The sequence below is a fragment of the Mizuhopecten yessoensis genome, unplaced genomic scaffold, assembly GCF_002113885.1.
Source record: "Mizuhopecten yessoensis strain PY_sf001 unplaced genomic scaffold, ASM211388v2 scaffold10201, whole genome shotgun sequence".
NCBI classification, from domain to species: domain Eukaryota; kingdom Metazoa; phylum Mollusca; class Bivalvia; order Pectinida; family Pectinidae; genus Mizuhopecten; species Mizuhopecten yessoensis.
In genome coordinates, this window is record NW_018408429.1 from 43,886 (window position 1) to 66,320 (window position 22,435).

The 22,435-nt window shown below is 36.4% G+C and overlaps 1 protein-coding gene across 1 annotated transcript in view; it reads right to left on the reverse strand.

Moving 5' to 3' along the window:
* The window catches only part of LOC110459728, a 111,296-nt gene that overhangs the window by 12,982 nt on the left and 75,879 nt on the right, over positions 1-22,435 (reverse strand). The window contains exons 45-57 of the mRNA XM_021512123.1: positions 18,254-18,433; positions 17,921-18,063; positions 16,823-16,901; positions 16,196-16,321; positions 14,529-14,606; positions 13,216-13,273; positions 11,269-11,540; positions 10,559-10,619; positions 8,189-8,460; positions 7,416-7,482; positions 5,586-5,839; positions 5,291-5,345; positions 4,037-4,284 (exon numbers count right to left, since the gene is read on the reverse strand). Coding sequence (XP_021367798.1) covers positions 4,037-4,284; positions 5,291-5,345; positions 5,586-5,839; positions 7,416-7,482; positions 8,189-8,460; positions 10,559-10,619; positions 11,269-11,540; positions 13,216-13,273; positions 14,529-14,606; positions 16,196-16,321; positions 16,823-16,901; positions 17,921-18,063; positions 18,254-18,433 — 1,893 coding nt within the window. The remainder of the gene's footprint in view (positions 1-4,036; positions 4,285-5,290; positions 5,346-5,585; positions 5,840-7,415; positions 7,483-8,188; positions 8,461-10,558; positions 10,620-11,268; positions 11,541-13,215; positions 13,274-14,528; positions 14,607-16,195; positions 16,322-16,822; positions 16,902-17,920; positions 18,064-18,253; positions 18,434-22,435) is intronic.

Sequence of the window (22,435 nt, forward strand, 5' to 3'; positions counted from 1 at the left end):
CTTTGAGGCTTGTCCAAAATTTCCTAGTAGTTTCTCCAATGTAGGTAAGGTTGCAGCTGTTACATGGAATTTAGTAAACCACCCGTTTTGTCCTCCTTTGGCAATATGTCTTTCTAATGTACTGATAGTTGCTTGATGATGTTGTGTGGTCACATTGGCAACACTCTTGAAGTGCTTTATACATCCCTTTTATGTATGGAAAAGTGACCATGCGCTTAGTGTTTCTCTCTGTGTTTGTACGTTTTTGATTATTTGGATCATTTGCATTGCTTTTATTTTCTATTTGTTTTTTACTTTCCCTATCGACCGTTTGGGTATCTACATGTTGTAAGGGTTTGTTTGATATGTATCTTTTTAATTTCCATGCTTTCCTCTGCAGTTAAGATGTTCATGCACCTGTCCAGGAGAGTGTGATCTACCTCCAACTTCTGATGCAACGGATGGTGTGAATTGAAGTTGAGGTTTTGGTCGTTGTGAGTGTTTTTTCTGTACTTCAGAAATTTGATCGAACTGTCGACCCTTCTTAAGATAAGGGTATCCAGGAAGGACATTTATTCCGTCTGCTAGTGAATTTTATGGACCCTGAATCGTCCGCCTGGTTTAGGTGAGTTGATAGGTTGTTTACCCAACCTTTTATTGACTATTTCTCAGATAATGCCAGCATATCTTTTCCATAGTTAAGGCAACACTCCATCGGAGCATTTGTGATGGCTTTATGCTCAAGATGCTCCATATATAAATAAGCAACAATGATTGATACTGGGCTCCCTTTCCATTGCTACGCCAATCTATTGCTGGTGAAAGTGACCCTGTTGAGTATGAACTCCATTAACTCCATCACGTTGCCAACAGGAAGGTTTGTTCTCTTCTTCTGGATTCTGTCTACTATTAACCTATCCCGTATGACCTTTGCAGTCTCATCCACTGGTGAATTGGGAAAGAGAGACACGAAATCATGCGAGTTAAAAATGTCGTCCTCTTCAAGAATAATGTCAGTCAGATCCGACGCTCAATCTCTTGTTTTTTCACATGGTTTTCTGTTTTTCTTAACAGTGGACTGAGGATTACTGCAAGACATCTTGATACACTGTAGCCAATTGAACCAGTGTTATACATAATAGGACGTAATTAATAGTCTAGCTTTTGAATCTTGGGTGTACAGTATATGCGTTTTCTGATGCACGGTAGACCTTATTATATTGTTCTTCATGGGTCGTGCATTCTCTTCATCTTTGTGAGAATTGCGACCAATCTACATTTTTATGTTGGTGTGGGATCTCTTTTAAGCATCTTGTATTCAAATCTTCAAGCGTAACCTTTATCATTGATACCAAACTAATGAATCTAATTCACACTTTTTACCTCTGTGACATTGAAAATGTGTCAATGGTTTTTTTCAAAACGAATACACCTATCTGAATATTGATGCTCTGTCCAGTCCACCTATAGTAGGGTTCCCACAATGGGGTCCGTGACCGTTTTTTCCCGGACCAAGGTTTGCAAGTTGATTATAGTCACTGAGAGGGTGCTGAAAAAAAATCTTCGCTTCTAGATGTCCGTTTCATATGATTTTGGGATCTAAATTTGTTTTTAGAGTATAATAACTTGATAAGTTATGGTTAATTATTATTTCGCTGCCAAAATCAAAGTAATCCGCTAGCTGACCACAAAAGAAAAAACAAGGAAAAGACCATTGACGGTTTGGATACAAAAGTTTCATCTTCAACCGTGATAAATTAATAAAACAACCATTGTATGCAATGTCTGACAATCATTTTGTTTATTTCCGGTTTAACGTCCATGCAACAGCCATGACTATATGAGGACGGGTATCTAGGGTTGACACCGTTAAGTACACATCAAGTAGTTAGAAAAGGAAAGAAGACAGGAAACGAGAGAGATCAAAAGTGTTGTAATAGGGGCAGCAGAATATCATATCCCCTTCGTAGAAGACACCGACAAAACCAATCAAATCCTCACCCAAATCATCTATCTAGTATCTGCTTATGAGTCATGTTTAGCCAAGTCATACTTACTTCTTGGAAGCGCATCTTTGTTAAACCTTACTAATACACATCTGCCGTGGACCAGGAGGTGCATTTGACTTGTCATAGTTTAGTTTTATAAAAACTTGGTAGTTTACTCGCGTCACATGCAGATTGTGAGAATCTAGATGATCTAACCATTCTTCAATGCTCTTGCTTCAACTCAAGGTCAACTGATTTAATCATTGTAGATGCGTCAGATACATATATAGCGAATGCGGACATTTGCTGAAGCACCTCTTGCAGCACTTGAAATCCTTTGCCATTATCCTTTAAAAGGTTGCGTGCCTCCTGAGTTTTTGTTTCCCATGTTCATAGAAGCCAGCTATTGTAACACATCCACTGTGGATATGTAATGGATATGTAATGTAAAGTTTTAGCTAACTCAACACAGCAAAGATCTCTGCAGCTGATGATTTAGTCCTTCTGTTTGATAAAAAGGGTGCCCTCCAGCTGATGTACAATATATGCAGAAATAATAACTACATTTATATCATCGGCATTAATCATCACTGTATCCATTTCCCAGCAGTTCGGATTTGCAAAAAAAAATAAGAACAGGATTGTACCAGGATTCGAATGTTTCCAAACTTTTACCAGAGGAGATGTTTAAACAATTGTGCTCGATGTAGAACACAATAAGGTCATTTCTGTGTGTTTCTTCACAAGCATAGCCAACTCATCCAGTAAACACTGTTTCAGCACCAAGTTAGCCCACATTTGTACGAGGTTCACCCCAACTCATTTTAATCAGCACCCTAAAACTGACTAAAAACAACTTTAAAATCTAGGTCCGGGAAAAACGCTCACGGGCCCCAATTTTAAAATCGTACTTATGGTAATTTAAGTGTGAGAAATGACCGTTCTGTTGATCATGATGACCATGTTGAGGTATCATGTATTAATAGTGATGACCAGCCCACGTGGTCAGTGGTGTGGCCATGTGTGATAGTATAGGGCACTGATAATGATTGGAAGCAGTGACGGTTTCAAGCTCATTACGGTTCAGATTGATGGTGATGTGTTCTGTCATCTAAGTATAGGACGTATGTGTCAGTCTTGACACAATGGTGCGATCACATTCCTGACAGTTGTGTCATAGCATTGTTATTCCGCCATTGTGTACGGATTGCGTATATAGCTGACAAAAGTTTAGTGACGAGCAAGTTTGTCGAAGGAGCATGTACATCACCACCATAGACGGAATATGTACGTATACTTCACTACCATAGAAGGAGCATGTACATCACCACCATAGACGGAACATGTACTTCACTACCATAGAAGGAGCATGTACATCACTACCATAGAAGGAGCATGTGCATCACCACCATCGAAGGAGCATGTACTTCACCACCATAGACGGAACATGTACTTCACTACCATAGAAGGAGCATGTACATCACCACCATAGACGGAACATGTACTTCACCACCATAGACGGAGCATGTACTTCACTACCATAGAAGGAGCATGTACATCACTACCATCGAAGGAGCATGTACATAACCACCATAGACGGAACATGTACTTCACTACCATAGAAGGAGCATGTACATCACCACCATCGAAGGAGCATGTACTTCACCACCATAGACAGAACATGTACTTCACTTCCATAGAAGGAGCATGTACATCACTACCATCGAAGGAGCATGTACATAACCACCATAGACGGAACATGTACTTCACTACCATAGAAGGAGCATGTACATCACCACCATCGAAGGAGCATGTACATCACCTGTCTCCCCATCAGGCAGAGCATTATACTATCTTTAGTAATTATGAAAGAGGATAAAAGAATAACACTCTTACGCACATACATGTGTGTTTAGTATGATAGAAGTGACTACAACAGTGATCTGTCCCACAATATCTCAGTCAAGATAAAGTTGTATATACTTGTAGCAGCGTTTTGTGCAGTAAATAATATGTAGGAAATGACCAGTGGTGTAGTGACTTCAGTGACCCTGTAAAAGTAGACCTACCTCCAGTGGTGCCCTGGCCTGCCCACATGGTCTGTATGGCGCGGGTGATAACAGCTGTGTTGAATGGTCCATGATGACCCTGAACAGACACTCTGTAACAGTCGTTGTAGTCTGTTTCTTTGTGGCCGTTGTACACAGTAACACTAAGATTGCGAGCCAGCTGAGAAGTGTTAGCCATCACTGTCAGAGAGGGGTACAGCAGTGATCCATTTCTCTCCACAAAGTAATGATATTTGGTCAGAGTTGCCCTGATAACACATAATAAAATTATATTAAATAGACTGTTTACTTTATTGCTGTTGTACAGCTTTATTGCAATTATTAAGTTGTTCATGTTGATATCGGTTGCTTCTAAAAATCTTAAACTCCTGTGCGAGTAAACAGCAACAATGATGATTTGATATTAACAAAGTACTACATGATAACTCTGGCATGACAGTAGTTCACATCATATATCAAACAGGGTTCAGTTTAGACCTTAAATCCAATGCAAGCAAACAATTACAGGGCCTTCAAAGTATTTAAGATATATCTTCTACCATGTCAATACAATTTCTTGCTCCGAGGACTGAATTTCAGCATTAGACCAGCGATGTTGGTGTCATTGTTTGATCGGTGGTCAAATTAACCTTTGGGTGATGTTGATGTTTTCCTAATTCTTATTTGCTGCGCCGATTTATTTTCTATTTTGTTGCCACGAACATAGCCTCAGTCTTTGTATATTTTTCATACTTACCAATTGCCATTAGAATAGCAAAAATATTGAAGCAAGTTATCTTACAGAAACCAGAGTGTGGATGAACGAATGGATGCTTGCCATATCACATCTCGTCAATTTCTGACGGGCGTATGAATTAACACATGTCCATTATTTTGGGCCATAAAATATATTGTCCAGCAAGGTAACAACCAGAATTAAGGAAGAGCATACTTTCAATTCAGCTCCAAACTTTGCCGGAGCATTGACATTGTGCAACTAACACCCACTAATATGAACTGAAACTATCCAATGAAAATTGTCTGCAAAACAATGTTTAACAAATGGATTGAGGAACCAACTACAACAGCAGAGGGCAGCGAAAGTGGGAGGGGCTCAAACTGATGGTAGTCACAATAATATATTTCATATATTTTTATATTTCATGCAGAAAATTTTAACATAAAAGTGAAAGCATGATGTGTTTATTATTAAAAAGTTATCATGTTGATTACGCTATTGTTTCTAAGACAAACAACCTGTTTAAAAACACTTACCCGTTTTGACCAATAAACTCTTGTCGTTTCAGGTTACTAATAATTGCAGTTTCTGCTGAAATAAGGAAAATTAGCTATTTCTAATACATATAATGGAAAATAAGTAATAATTGCATCATTAAAATATTAAGTATCCTGATGTGAAAAAGAACAATATAATAAAACACAAATGTTATTTACCAATAAACATTAAGATATATTAAAATAACTCTTACACATTTTAAAATTACTTCATGTACTAGTGTATCATTATTATCAAAACGTGACATCTCTATCTGCTGACATGTTTACATACTGTGCAGTTTCCATGCTGCTTTCAGATGTGTCTGGATACTTTTTGTGATCTCTGTCGAAACTTGACCAACTAAGGTGAAGCCAAACATGTCCGAATACGACCGAACTACACCCTTCTCTAGCTTGTACATCAAGCCCAGCCCAGCGCCTGACAAGATCTGACTTAAGTTGTTAGCAGCTAGCTCAGTCTGGCGGGAGGCATCCAGTGTAGTACCATTTTCAGCAACAACATAGCTATGTTGCCAGGAAAACTGCCTGTAATTCACATAACACATATCATTCATGTTAGAATATAGCATTAAATATTCATACAGTAAAATTTACTGCAATCCGTCCATCATGACATTTTGGTCTGAAGAAGCTATGTGACTATGTGAATTCTTTGTAGCAAAACTTCAATTTGAATTTTTTTGTTTTAAGTAACAGTCCAAATAATTTGTCGACTAGAACAGAAGCAGCAAACCTTTCACTAGGGATATAACCATATTCACTTCACCTTAATGACCTGTATTATAGTCCCATGCTGCTGCCAACTCATATCTCAAGCAACAAAAATAACTGTTCAGTATCAGTGTTCTGCAATATTGCAGTACACAAATCTGTTTTGGTAAGAATCTGGCACATTTTCCATATAACTAGAATATCGCCACATGTATACCATAGATTAACCTAACCTCAACTCCTACTTTAAAAGGATCATAAGAATGCCCATGTAACTTGCCTAAATATCGCTAACCAAAAAATTCAAGACATCTTAGAAGAATCTGTGCGCCAATCATCATAACATCTTCATGAAGTTTAAATGATATTGATCTTGTCCCTTCTTTGTAAATGTAAATTCACCTGAATTTAAATCTAGGACTTATGGAAATTAACCAATGAAATTGATAAATATCTGCACCTCTCGAGAAATAATGATAACAAAATTGAAGATTGCTGTCTGGTAGTAATCCAGTTTCTCCAATTAGACGTAGAATACTGCATGACCAATGGTGGACGATTGTAAACCTCCTTGTGAAGTTTAAGAAGGATTACACTATTACTTTCCGTACTAGCACTAACAATCCCCTATTCTCAAAACTCCTGATGGCTGCATGTCGGTCATTTTAGTTTTCCGATCAGTCCCAAAATTTGATTTGCATACAATGCACCTAGGGGAAGCTCATGAATCAATATTCAAGAACTGCTCAAGAATAGTTCCTCATAAACCATCATCTTGCAGTCGCAGGGTAACACAGATCAAAGATATTATAAAAAATGTTTCGTGTTTGTGTTTGATATGAATTGATAACAAATAATATTTAAACGTTTTCAAGCATATTTCAGAAAGTGTCACTCTAACATACAAACATGAAAACTTAGATAAGCGTGTTCGACCACAGTGCTATTTAACAAACACATGTTCTAGATATGTTGAAACATGTAACAAATATGTATATTTCAAAGGGGTACTGTATAACCAGAAACTTCTGCCCAGTGAAATTTTCAACCATAACCCGTAAAATCCATATTCATCAAGTGTTGATTTTGCCCTTCATATTTGATTACGATGTTTAATAGTTTTTTACAAAAGCTTACTCTAATGATAAATTCGCCCTTATTACAGAGGGTGAAAAAGACGATAGTCAAACTGTGGCAAAATTTCCTGGTAAACTGTATTGCCTGAAATAAATATAATTATCATTGTTATGACAAAACTTAAGGCTTTCAACATACTAATGCATGTCTTTGTTAATATCAAATCAAAGATTCAGACAGATGTATCTAACTTTAAAATATATCTTTCCCTAAGTTAAATCTGTATATGCATAAAGGCAATTGTAGTCCATACCCACTAGCCTGATCCACCACTTTGTCTGTCCGGAAGGCCACAACCTCCAAAGAAGATGTCTGTAAACCTACAGTAGGAGAGGCTACTCTTAAGTCACGTGTTAAACAATCGAGTCAATCAATAGAGTTTGCTGAATATTACAAAACACTCAATTGTTCAGGAGTAGTGCTCTAATTAAGCTGAAACTTGACTGTCTGAATAATACCTCCGCCTCCACAAAGAATTGAAGGAACAATTCTTTAAAACTGTTTATTAAAGTAAAAGAGCACAATTCCATTATTTTCTAGATACCCGACCGTCAGTCCTTTGGGAGGGTGTCCCACGTAAGTTACCTCTAACGATCAAGTAGTTGGTAACAGCAGATGTAATTATTTTCTCAATCCCCAACCTGCAGGGGTCTCTTTGTATAAAGTATCGATCGAAGCTGTGCAGTATATAAGATGGTGGAGTGAAAACAACCTGTAACCCATCATACTAACTTGCAAGTCATTACCTAATGAGTAGCGATAGTTAGTTAAAATGCAATTTACAGCATAAAGAGCAACAATTCCTTCACATAATGGAATCCTTGGTTGTTAACAACAAGTTCATTCACTTTATGCGTTGCGAAAAGGTATGGCAAACCTTCTCCAAGACATACAAATGTCACTCGCCCCTCTCCCAAAACTTATGGGAAGGAGGGAATATACGGACGACGGATAATGCCCCACCCACATCATAAGCTCACTTCGCCCTTTGTTTGATCTACAACAAGAAATATCCTATGTCCTTACCCTTTTGGCTAGCAGCAACAATTTTCAGAATTCCTGTTCTGAGTTTGACCTCATCGTTGAGTTGCACACGCCTACTGACCACAAACCGGTATGCCTGAGATAACCTGTAGGTTTGGCTCACTCCTAGAACCTTGTATCTGATCCCTAGGGGACTGTCGATGACCACTCCCTCAGCTAGTCTGGCCGTGGTGACCCCATCCACAAGTCTGGGGTTGATGGGAGAGGCGCCGTCTTCGCTGGCTACATGGTAAGACAACTTCCAAAAGATGTGTCTGTTCAGGAGAAGGAATGGTATCCGGATTTTAGATGAATTTCCTTTGTTTATATTTTGGATTTTCAAATGGTTTGAAAATTGAAAATTAGATATGTAAGCTACAATCTAGTTCCTACATAAAATAATTTTATTAGTCAAGAAAGAAAACAACAAGACAAAATATATCACGGAAATTAAACAATAGGCCAAGGGCCTCAACGTCCACCTGAGTTTATTATAGGTAGCCTAATTTCATAGTTATAATATGAAGTGGAAATTAGCATGAAAACAAACTGAAATACAATACTTGTCATGTCACTAAAGGAAAAGAACTTTAAAAACTATTCAGATAAATAATTTTGCTGATGCGAAATATAATATCAATCGTCATTTACCGAATTTTCCTCTTTGGAAACCCATGGGTTAAGTCAGGACCTTACTTTATGATACTTTATGATTTCACATTTCATCACAACTATTTCGACTAAGTTTGAATAATTTCTTTCTGAGAATAGACAAAATATACCCCAAAGGTTTATTTACCTATATAAACTGGAGAAAACTTAACCCTCTCCCAAAGGGAGAGCATATGACCTAGGGGTAGCGAAATTCACAATTTAGTTGATGCACCTAAGAACATTTCCATCCATGAAAAATATTTTATTGTAGTGTATATGTGTCTGGAGAAGATTTTTGAAATATTGGTTAATTTTTCCTTTGGATCCTTACCCTGTCCCCTGTGGTTTTACAATGGATACCCTCTTACGACAAGGACGATTCAGACCAAGTTTGAAAAAATTCCATCCACTCGTGTTTTAGAAGTCAAATATGGTAAAAGTTTACGGACGAAGAACGACAAACGACGGACGACGCACAACGTACAGAAGGTGATCGGAATAGGTCGTTGGAGCCTTTGGCTCAGGTAACCTAATAGGGGGAATTACTCAAGTTCAAATATCCTATCGGAATTATCACAATCACACAACTACCTAGGGTACTGATCATGTGTACCAAGACTCTTAAAATTTGGTTGAGAAGATAAGCAGAGCTCCAGACAATATTTCGTCCATAGAAAAGTGACAGATGGACGCACAGATTTTTAGGAGCGTGTATCATGACTAGACGGTCGTTTTATAGGCGACCTGACGCGAGTCAGTTGCGGGGTATGCCACTCGTAATTTAAGGTCTTCAACTTCAGCGGCATTGGAATAAGTAAAAATACAAAGTGCCTAACTATACTCGGAAATTAGTGCACCATTGTTAAAAAATATGAGTTAATCCCAAAAGGTGAAGAGCCAAAAAAAATAAAGAACCACAAAAAGCATCTTCAATGGCTAATATGCATACTATATATTTCGTTACAACGTTGACTAATACTAATAAGCAAGACCGAGATGTTTTCTGTAGCCTTGTTTATTTCATTTACAGCCATGCTGTATTTCCGACTAGTGCTATTTTACGTGGTTTTACAAACTGATATTCAATATTTTATTTGTACGGTGCAATCTTTTATTTATATGATGCAGTGAAAAGATTGTGTTATACATTCCATCCACGTCTTTGTCACAGTTATCGACTGACTTTCATTCTCTACTGATATCATACTTATCTGTATTTTTGTTTTCCTAAGTATGAAAACATATTGTGCCGACATGGCCCACCCACCCCATGAAAAGATAAATAGCTATATATAGACTATGGACAAGGGGAGGAAATCGCAACTAAAAGTTAAATTGTTTCAGCCTGTCATGCGGATGGATATTTGCATAAAAAGAGTTCATAATATGCACCAATAGAACATATGAATATATTCAGTTTATTTTTTTGTTTCAGTTTTTACATTTATCATTTATAGATATTTTGCCGTTTTAAATTGCTTTAGACAAATCAAAGACATAATTGGTTGACAAATGTTTTTTTTTTATTGATTTTTGTAAAAGTAATATTTGCCAGAAGTCTCGATAGTTGTTTCGGATACCTAGAGCAGCTTACGGCGTCTAGAAATATATTAGAACTACAATTCAATTGCCTTGGATATCTTCCAAACGCCCAAAACCTTCTGACAATTGCAGTCTTTCAGCAATGATTTCGATCATACGATCAATAAGAATAGCTACCCTTTAGCGTCAATCACTTCTTCCTGTTTCATCACAGTCACTCTCTTTGTAGAGTTTTCCTCTGAAACAAAAAAAGCATAGAACTGTTGCTAGAATAGGAATCCTACCCCTGCCTGCACTTTAAATTGTAGGATTAGTTCTTTCAGAACTGTTCTTAAACAAAAGAGGCATATCTGCAAAAAGCGGTAAGGTAACTCCAGTTACATAACATCAATATAAGGGTTCTTTGAAACAAGTATCATGTATCACCCAATGTTGTGATGATTAGGAGTAATGCAAACAATTTGAAACAAAGAGGGATAACTCTATTAAATAGGGAGAGGACTACAATTTACATCTTTTATTGACATTCCCTCTACTCTAGTTTCAGTTTATCCTCCACTTCACTTAATGCAGGTGTTGGGGGTGGTTGGGTATACAAATAACTTAAACATAACTTTGATATATCTGCCTCACTCCTAAAATGCTTTTGATTTAAATATGCAAGAAATGTCATATTCTTGAAGTTTCTATTCAAGAATATCCCTTTAAATATATCTTAACTACAGGTCTGAACAATCCATTGTATTTTGTTATAGTAACAACACTAGTCTTAATCTAAAACTTGTTTTATTTTCGGTTGTTCATTTATTTTCTAATCAAATGTATACAGTTTATCATGTGTATCTGACCGACGTTATTTTGTTTAGAGTGGTTGCTCTTGCACGTACTTTTTTTCCAGATGGTACTAAGATTGGCCTGAATGCTTAGGTAGTCTTGGGAAGCAGCACGTTGGTGGATGTGAAGATGGTACAGATCTCTGTAGCTAATGGTGTTCACAGTGTACTTCTCGTCCATGTAATGGTAGGTGTCGTTACTCCCGGACCTCGTTAGATTCAGGAAAGTCTCTATGTTGTCGAAGGACAGCTGTGAGACTTGTGCCCTCCTTAGCTGCTTTTGTTTGTTAACTATGATAGCATACTTCACGTTCCACATACTTCTCCTTTAAAAAACAGAGTAATAGGTTTGAGAAGGAAATGGTATGATAAGCAATAACAGGAGGCCTAAGGGGCCTGAGGACATTCACCTGTTCAAAGAAACCTCTTCACAAACTTCCAAGTACTATATTCGACAAGCTTATGGCTAAATAATATGACAGATGTTGATGGTGTATTTTGATAAATTGGACCGTCTTGGCAAATTTGTGCCACCACTTTTATGCAAGCTTTTAGCCAAATATCATTTCATCATGCTTTTTCAATCTTATGAAATTGCTGAAGTGTTTTGTTACAAATTTAACCCCTGTTACCTTGACTATGGGTCAAGGTAACTTTATTTTTGCAAATGTTAAGGCACTTCCTTTCCACAAGCTGTTTTATATAGGCATTAGTTTTCGTCAAAAATAACTATTTCAGATATATGACCGCTGTAATCTTGCATTTTAGTCAGGCTATTTTTTTCTACAGCTGTGTAGCAAAGGTTTGACTTTAAGCCTCTGAGTTTTTCAGAAAATAAAGTTTGAGTGTTTTAACATATTTGACACTGGTGACCTTGAACATCAGTCAACGTAATTTTCCCCCTATCTTTAAGTTCTGGCTGCCAGCAAGCCTGTTTATATATAGCATGCTGTATATAGTGACTCTAGGTCACTTGATTTTTTTAGAACATATCAGCTGAGATTTTTAACAAATTCCATGCCTCTTATCCTGAAAATATATGTCATGATCATTTATTTCACAAACTCTGCAGTACCCAATGCTAGCAAGCCACTGGCTAAATACCATGATTCTAGGGCGGGTTTTTTTCAGATGAAACTGTTTCAGTGTTTGACCAGATATGATCAATGTGATTAAAAGTATTTTCACAATTTTATTATACTTCATGTCAGCAAGCTAATAGTAAAAGATCATGATTATAGGCCACTTGTTTCCTCAAAAAAAAAGTGGGTGATTATTTTGACAGATTTCTACCGTTTCACCTAGTACAAATATGTCAATATCAATTATTTTCTCTCAGTACTACATGCCAGCCACTGGCTATAAATAACGACTTAAGAGATATTTTAATTCTTCAGAAGAAGCCATTTGATTGTTTTAACAGATTTGACCCCTGTGACCATGAGAGCAGTTTAAGGTAACGTTCTTTGCCTTCTCTTTCTGTACCTTTAAAGAAAGTTTGATGCCAAGTATTGAAAATGCAGCTTAAATGTGCTCCCAAAACCATAATTTCAGTACTTGAAGTGAAGGTCAAATGTCCAATTATAAGGTCACGATGCTCTCGTTTTATAATTTGACCCACTGCCTTCCCATGAAGCAACTATATACTTGGTTCGATGCCAATTCGCGACACTGAAGCTGATATATAGACAGGTATAGAGAGTTAGGAGAAATTGAGTAAACTGTTATGTACGTATGTGGGATATTGCAATTCTACCTTCATATGCAGAATTTGCGGCAAAGCCTCTGTTCTGACTAAAATTCTACACCTTAGTGTAGAATATTCATATCTTACATACATATAATTTATATATTATTGATTCTTTTATCATGAGTCAGTGCTGGCAATACAGGAAAGTGTTCAATCAGTTAGTTTCATATCTATTTTAAAAATGGGAACCAGAATCTTATTTGTCTCGTCATATCCATTCATGTTTTCGAAGGAAATTTTATGAATCTCACCTCTTGTCCGTCACTACTTCATCCTGGAACAGAATCTTTGCTGAGAGATGCAGAATATCTGTAAATCAATCACAAACTCATTTGTCATAGACTGAATCTGATCCTATCATAACAATATATGTCATAGACTGAATCTGATCCTATCATAAAAATATATGTTATAGACTTAATTTGATCCTATCATAGAAATATATGTCATAGACTGAATCTGATCCTATCATAGCAATGTATTCCATAGACAGTATTCACTATTACTTGCTGTGAGTATTGTGTGCATATACATACCTTGAAATAAACCAGAATATTCTTTGTTATAGGTGTACATGGTGTTATATAAATATTTTTATATAGCGATGTGTTTAAAAGTGACATCAGCATTAGCTATACACATAATACGAACAACCTTTTTAACGAACTGATGAAGTAGGTCCCCTGATATTCGTTATAACCGTATTGAACTGTATCTAGATATCTTTTTGATGGTCAAACATTTCATCTTCAGGTTATGGATATTATATATTTTGGGTACATTCCTGATCCTCTAGGTTGTTTTCTCTCATGCCGTGTGACTAAATCTCGCACTGGGATGTACTGTACTGAAGCGTTACATCTCAGCAACGTTACCCATACATCGCAGCAATGTTTCCCTTACATCTCATCAACGTTAGCTATACATATCCTCAACGTTTCCCATACATCTCATTAACGTTACCCATACATCGGAACAACGTTACCCGTACATCTCATCAATGTTTCCCACGTGAAGGGAAGCATAGCAATAAGTTTAGCTTGAACCTCACTAAGGGAAATAACTGAGATTACATTGTTTGTGAAGCTAGCTACTTATTAAATCAGTGATAAAATATTAACAGCAAAAAAAAAAATATCTAACTGACTTATACTAATTCAAAACAACAGAGAGAATGATACAATCACCTGATAATGGTGTATTGCAATTCCTAGACTTCCGAACAAATGGGAAGCTAGGGATGGAATCCGGAAAGTATTGGTGTGGTGTGTATTTTGATGGGACGTTGGACGACAGTACGGCGTGTGTTAGCTGTAAGTGAACACACTTAGCTTACTGTCCTACACGTGTGTATTGACATTTAATGAGGCAACAGGGTCATAGATGCTGACTCGTGTGTGGTGCTAATTGAGACCATGATATTGTTGTGGTATCATTATTGAGCGTGTGTAAAGTGATAAACTAACTTCAACACTTCTGTTTCCCTAACACTTAATTTGACCCACAGAAAGATCCTAAATCAAACAAATGAATTTTACAATATAAATGAAAACAAATATTTTACCTTCAATATCAACTTTCCATTTTGGTTTGGTGTTAGGAAGTCCAGCATTTTGTCCAATGCTATATACAGAGACTGTCACTGTTAATCAAGAGAAATCATTTATATTTATATAATATGTTAATTATAAAAACAATCTTCTTTCCAGTTAAGACTTATCTGACATTTGCATTATATCTAGCGTTGTTATATTTTTAAATAAGATTTTGAAATATAACTTTAAATATATTTTTAAGTACCAGTAAAACTTATGAATGAAATAATAATTTTCAGCAGCAAATTTAGTGAGAGTAATGGATAACATAATTTAATATTAGTCACACATTAAGGTCAATGTTATAAATAAATAAGATGTCTATGGAACTGTTCATATCACATTTATGACCTTCAAATAGTTTCAAGGTCAGATCTATACAAATAGGCTCATTTGTATGTCACTACTCATTATGAATATCTCTTGAAAAAAATATATTACAATGCACGTTTTGAATCTTAACTGGAAGATTTTGATTTACTTCCCTGCTTTGACTTTTAAATTTGTCTAGGTCGTTTATTCAAATCCCATTCTACAGGACAAAAAATATGAAACTTCAAAAGAAGTCGTTTGTTTGGCTCTAACCAGATAGCTACCAGCAAAAACACCATGATTAAAGCCCATTTTGGATTTGAAGAAGACGTTATTTGAATATTTGACATATTTAACCCCTCTGACCTTGGAAGTAGGTCAAGGTTATTGCCATTCACAATCTTTGTTGAGCCCCATCCCAGGAGCTACATTTTGTAACAGTCAAATATAAGCCTCTCGATTTTTCAGAGGAATGTATTTGTTTGTTGGGTTTGTTTTTTTTTTACATTTTTTACCCCTGTAACCTTAAAAGTAGGTCGATTTCATTTGTTTCCAAATTTTATTTGGTTCGTTCAAAGAAAGCCAAATATAATCAAACAATAAGCAACGATAATTATATTATTAACGTTGTCTATTAAAAACTTTTTTTTCATATATACTAATAGATGTAATTATTTACTTATGTGGATAAAATATCAACATCTACGCAAAAGGGTTAGTAATATTACTCATATATTAATGTTTTAAAACAACAATCAGAATATAATCGAACGCATATACAGTTATTTTTACTTGAAATCAGATACAGTTACATGTATTTTTAGTTGAAAGACTTATTTTGGTCGACGAACTCATTCATCGATGCTTGCACCTGTTCACATAATTGTGATTCAAATATGTGATATTTTATTGACATAATGTTTTGTATAACCAATCAGTTAAATCGAGTTCTATCTTGTACAGATAGCATTTCACAACTTTGCCTTCCAATTTCTTTTTCAAAATACAGATTTTTGATTACGTGGGAAGCATCTCTTTACTGTCGAGTGTAAAAACAACATTAACAGCCCACACTTTGCACCTTTTCGATTTTAATTAGTGTTAAGCTGCTCCTCGAAGCACCACTGACCATTAGGTTATTAGATTGTATAACCTGTCTTTGGTTTTCCGACCAGGTAACAAGCTAACCAACTAACTGTTGAAAACTCAAGAATTAATTACTGTTTTCAACTCATTTAGAATATAAGCTATATTTCAACAATTTACACCATGCAGTCTATGATAGCATTCATGTATTTATGCAGGCTATTCTACATGTACCTACTGTTAGGTGGGGACAGCTGTACATCTGATGGGAGGTGTGATGTAAAGGCATATCGAAGGGGGTAGAATTCACCCACTTGTAGCAGGAAAATCTTTCCCTCAAATCCTTGTCCTGTACCTTCTGTATCTACAAACAAGCAAACAACGTGTAACACAACCTTATCAAGATGTTTCAGAAAGTCACAACAAGCGTTTCTTCATGTTTCTTAAATGTTTTGCTTGGTTACATAAAGTGATGTATCATGGTTCAAAATTGTTTACTGAAATAACACCAAGGGTTGTACCATAGAAGTAAAGCATATTACAGGATGTATTCTTTCTTACATCCGATTTACATTTTGATTGACTGTAACTTGAGCAGTAAGGCATAATCAAATATTACATCTATTCCGATCAAGGCTTCATGGGGGTTTTTCATGAATAATTTGTATAGAAGTGATAGGCAAAAGACCGACCTTGGTTAGAAGATACATATTTTACTATTATGTGAATCTAGATGTCTAAAATGTCGCCAACATTCTGTTCACATAAATTTATTCCTAAATTTAAATAATTTGGTAGGCATATACATATACATTAATATACAAAATTGTATTCTACAATTATTAATAATGTCTGTGCTTCTTACCATTGTTTCCAACATAAAACGTGGTTAGAGTTCTGTTTGGCTTTGGGAATGATTTGTGATACTCTTCACCATCATCAACCTAAAACATTAAAGAGTGGTTCGACCATTTGAGTTTAATACCATAATATCATGATAAGTTTTCCAAGGAACAGGGCCAATTCCTAAGCTAATCTAGGTGGCATACTTGTGCTGTTTTATTCAGGCCGAGCAAGTATATAACTGGTTATACACACCATTTAAAAGTTATATTCCAATAACTTAAGTGTAAACAGTGGGATGAAGAAATCTTGACCTTTGACCTTTTGTGAACCCTAACAATTGATGAACCTGTATCCAAACCTGTAACCTACTGATTGTATATCGTACACTTGGTATTTTGAAACATGAATTAAAGTAATTTATAGATTTAAACATACTTTGATCCCTGCTAACTTAATGAATATACAGGTTATTTGCTTGAATAACAGTCCTCTATCTCAGCTGCCTACTGACAACAGACTTTCAAGAACATAAAAAGGAGTCATTCATAGATTCTTAAACTATCTTTCCCATGAAACCTTGAATAAAGGTTGCGGAAATTGAGCCACATTGACATCCCTCCATCCCGTCCTCTTACTGGTCAATTGTCACGACCCCAGATATTTAAGAACATAAGATTCCATTTTAAGATTTTTAACACTGTACCAAAGGCAAAGGTCATTTATTTACACAACTGTTGTAGTTCTCTATCCTAATTACCAACAAGTCAAATAACATGACACTGGGTCTTCTAGAACTTGAGAAATCCTTTAAGCATTTAAATGTATTTGACCACTGTGACCCTAAATAAATGTCAAAGTCATTCAATTAAACAACTACATTTGTATGACAGCCTTTCATCCATGCTATCTTCTTTTCAAAACCCATGGCCATATTGTTCTTAACAAGAAGTTGTTAAAAGACACAAATAGATGAAAAGTGGTCACTTGAGCCTTTGGCCTTGTGCTTAAGTGACCCAAATGTATACCATTACTTTTGTTATTTCCCTTCGATATTAATTATAAAACTAGTTATGTGCAAGAAGACCAAGTCTTAAACTTCACGAAAGAATATTCTCACCTGCATGAATACTGTCCACATTGAGGTTGTCACCTGCTGTGTACGTAACTGCACCACATGATAAGCCCCGTCTGTGTAGTCAACACCCTTAGTAGTTATCTCCCCTCTGTACACCGCGGAGTCCACTATAAAGGCCACAGATCCTACGACAACAACATAACACATTTCAATCTAGAACTGCAAAGGTCTTCAAGTTGATGAAATTACTATGGATATCAAAATATCTTAGAATTATACATATTGACAAAAAGCAGAGCTAAACAGCTATCAATCTGAGGAAATACAATGTTGTATAGCTATTAAATTTAAACTATGCAGGACTGTGATATTTACCAGTATTTGTTATTTTAACGCTGAAATAGGAGTCCTTCCAAACCTCTAGCTGTATCAGGATTCCCTGCTTCACCGACGTGGAGAATCCAATGCGGATAACATCATAATTGATTAAATCCGCATTGGAGACACTCAAGTTCATCTTGATCAGATAGTTTCGTTCAAACGTGACAGTTATGGCTGTAATGAAAATACAAATCCTATGAAGTCGCTATCTATAATTAATAGTTTTACTAAACTTAAAACATTCATGGTATTGCAAAACATCCTCATTAAAATAAATACTGCAAAAATATCCTAATTTTGACTTCTGTAGTGAATATTATCAATATACTGTATTGTACTGCTGTTACGGGTTAATTAGAAGGAACGAACACATTGGTGCTAAGTATTAAGTTCCCGTATGTCGTGCATTTATACAGTTTACTGTTTGGCTATTCAGTTGTATTATAACAAGTCAGCTTATAGCTGTAATTAGCATAAGATATTACAATAATAATTGATTTCGTTTAAGCGAAGATTATAGCAGTAGCTTCTATTTTGAGTACTACAGTCAGAGCGTTGAAGCTGGGTTGTATCAGGGCCGTGTGCATAACTTCCCTTCTGAAGGGCCAAGACCCGATCACGTGATCAGACAACTTGTGCGCAGAGGGGATTGAATCAGCATCAGAAGCTGGTCTGTTCAATCCCCTCCACTCACCTGTATCGTATAAAGAGGCTAGTCATGTTGGTTAATCTAGTCGTGGATTAAGCTTTATATAATAACATAATGGCACAGTACAAGTTGTCATGGTTGCGCGAAAGGCTGACTTAGTGCAGTGCAGATTTTGATACTGATGGACTTCCAAATGACTTTTACCCAACAGTAGATGTTCCAAATATATATTGGTTTGCAGATTTAACGACTATCGTTGTACAGTATACAATGTGTTCTGGTGTTATTTTACCCAGCGGTAAATGTAGGACACGCATTTTAAAGATTAACCACTATTTTTCCTGTTGGGCCCCTATGCTCATTTTCGTGCCACACTCTCCATTTAAACAACAATGAGTCCCTTTGCCTCAGGGATGTTCTTTACTTTTGGTTAAAATCCCTTTATTTGTATGTAAGGATAAGGTTGGAGATTATCTTCTATTTCTCCTGTTTGACCCCTGCACCCCTCTGCCCCATGGTGGTCACATCATCTGTTTATATAACATTGAGTGCAACATACCATTCAAATTGGTGCAGTCTACATATTTTTGGGAGAAGTAGTGCATACATAATTTAAAACTAAGGGTTGTAACTCACAATAAACCTGCATTGCTCATTTGTTATTATTCTAACACCTGTCACTTTAAGAAGGATCAAAGTCATATACAGTTTACGGAACTGAATAAAGCTGCAGGCCATTTATAATTAATAATTGCCCTTGATCATCCAGAAGAACATGCTAAAAGATTTTAAATGTTTTGACTCCGTGACCTTGGAAGTCAAATAAGCTCATTCTGCTAAACAAACTTCGTCACCTTTTATCAGAGCATGTACTGGCTGATTTCATTACCTTGACATTTTTGTTACTGATAAGAATTATTAAAGTGTTTCAGTTGAGCACACTTGGTAGGCCTTAATCCAAGTAAGATACTGGCCTAATATCATCATCTTTGACCTCTTTTGGTAATTGAAAAGAGGTCTTTTAAACAACTTTTAACCCATTTGACCTTGTGACCGGGTCATATAATGCATTCATCTGAACTAGCTGTGGAACTTGTTTGGAAATTTTGAACTGATTAATCTGAATAGCCCTTTGGCCATTTTTTCATATAGTGGTCGTTATGCACGCACATGGACTTGATTATGTCATATATTACAGAACGAAGCCACCATTCAAGGAAATTTGAAAGTGCATTCATGGAAAAAGAAATGATGGATCCCTAACATGTTCCATGTTTCCAGATGATGAAGGAAACAATCAATCATCAGTAAACCTAAAAGTAACCCATCACCATATTTGATACGTATCAATCCGCATAACCGTTTTCCACTGTGGGTAAACTATTTTACAAGAATTGAAAGATGTAAATATCAAAAACAATTTTAAGGAAAGGGTACAAATGCATAAGTTTTAATGGAGATGAGGGCTTCACTCAAGAGCTTTTGTGGCTTTGAGTATTGACCCATTCACATAGAAGATGAAGCAACCTAAAGGATTTTTTTCTAGAATAGTGTCACTTCCCCTTTCAAGTGTTTTATATGCTTTGCGGCACAGAAATTGGACGCTGATTTTGATGCCTTGCTTGTATAATCCTGTATGGTAACAGAGGTAGAGTGTAGGCTTTGTATAATCCTGTATGGTAACAGAGGTAAAGTGTAGGCTTGTATAACCCTGTATGGTAACAGAGGTAGAGAGTAGGCTTTGTATAATCCTGTATGGTAACATAGCTAGAGTGTAGGCTTGTATAACCCTGTATGGTAACAGAGGGAGAGTTTAGGCTTGTATAATCGTGTATGGGAACAGAGGTAGAGTGTAGGCTATTATAATCCTGTATGGTAACAGAGGTAGAGGGTAATCTTGTATAATCCTCTATGGTAACAGAGGTAGAGGGTAGGCTTGTATAATTCTGTATGGTAAAAAAGGTAGAGTGTAGGCTTTTATAATCCTGTATGGTAACAGATCTAGAGTGTAGGCTTTTATAATTCTGTATGGTAACAGAGCTAGAGTGTGGCTTGTATAATCCTGTATGGGAACAAAGGTAGAGGGTAGGCTTGTATAATTCTGTATGGTAACAGAGCTAGAGTGTGGCTTGTATAATCCTGTATGGTAGCAGAGGTAAAGTGTAGGCTTGTATATCCCTGTATGGTAACAGAGGTAGAGGGTAGGCTTGTATAATTCTGTATGGTAACAAAGGTAGAGTGTAGGCTTGCATAATTCTGTATGGTTACGGAGCTAGAGTGCAGGCTTGTATAATCCTGTATGTTAACAGAGCTAGAGTGTAGGCTTTGTATAATCATGTATGGTAACAGAGGGAGAGTGTAATCTTGTATAATCCTCTATGGTAACAGAGGTAGAGTGTGGGCTTGTATAATCCTGTATGGTAGCAGAGGTAAAGTGTAGGCTTGTATAACCCTGTATGGTAACAGAGGGAGAGTTTAGGCTTGTATAATCCTGTATGTGAACAGAGGTAGAGTGTAGGCTATTATAATCCTGTATGGTAACAGCGGGTGAGTGTACGCTTTGTATAATCCTGTATGGTAGCAGAGGTAAAGTGTAGGCTTGTATATCCCTGTATGGTAACAGAGGTAGCGTGTAGGCGTGTATAATCATGTATGGTAACAGAGGGAGAGTTTAGGCTTGTATAATCGTGTATGGGAACAGAGGTAGAGTGTAAGCTTGTATAATCCTCTATGGTAACAGAGGTAGAGGGTAATCTTGTATAATCCTCTATGGTTACAGAGGTAGAGTGTAGGCTTGGATAATCCTGTATGGTAACAGATCTAGAGTGTAGGCTTTTATAATACTGTATGGTAACAGAGGTAGAGTATAGGCTTGTATAATCCTGTATGGGGTAACAGAGCTAGAGTGTAGGCTTGGATTATCCTGTATGGTAACAGAGCTCGAGTGTAGGCTTTGTATAATCATGTATGGTAACAGAGGTAGCCCCTAATCTTGTATAATCCTCTATGGTTACAGAGGTAGAGTGTAGGCTTGGATAATCCTGTATGGTAACAGATCTAGAGTGTAGGCTTGTATAATACTGTATTGTAACAGAGGTAGAGTGTAGGGTTTGTATAATCATGTATGGTAACAGAGGTAGGGTGTAGGCTTTTATAATCCTGTATGGTAACAGGGGAAGAGGGTAGGCTTGTATAATCTTGTATGGTAACAGAGGTAGAGAGTAGGCTTTGTATAATCCTGTATGGTAACAGAGGTAGAGTGTAGGCTTGTATAATCATGTATGGTAACAGAGGTAGAGTGTAATCTTGTATAATCCTCTATGGTAACAGAGGTAGAGTGTAGGCTTGTATAATCCTGTATGGTAACAGAGGTAGAGTTTAGGCTTGTATAATCCTGTATGGTAACAGAGCTAGAGTGTAGGCTTTGTAAGTTTAAGGTTCTAGTTCAACCCATCATTTATTTTTTTGTAATTTATTCCAAAAAATTAAATTTCAAACAACCTTATTTCCGTCAAATGCATGCATAG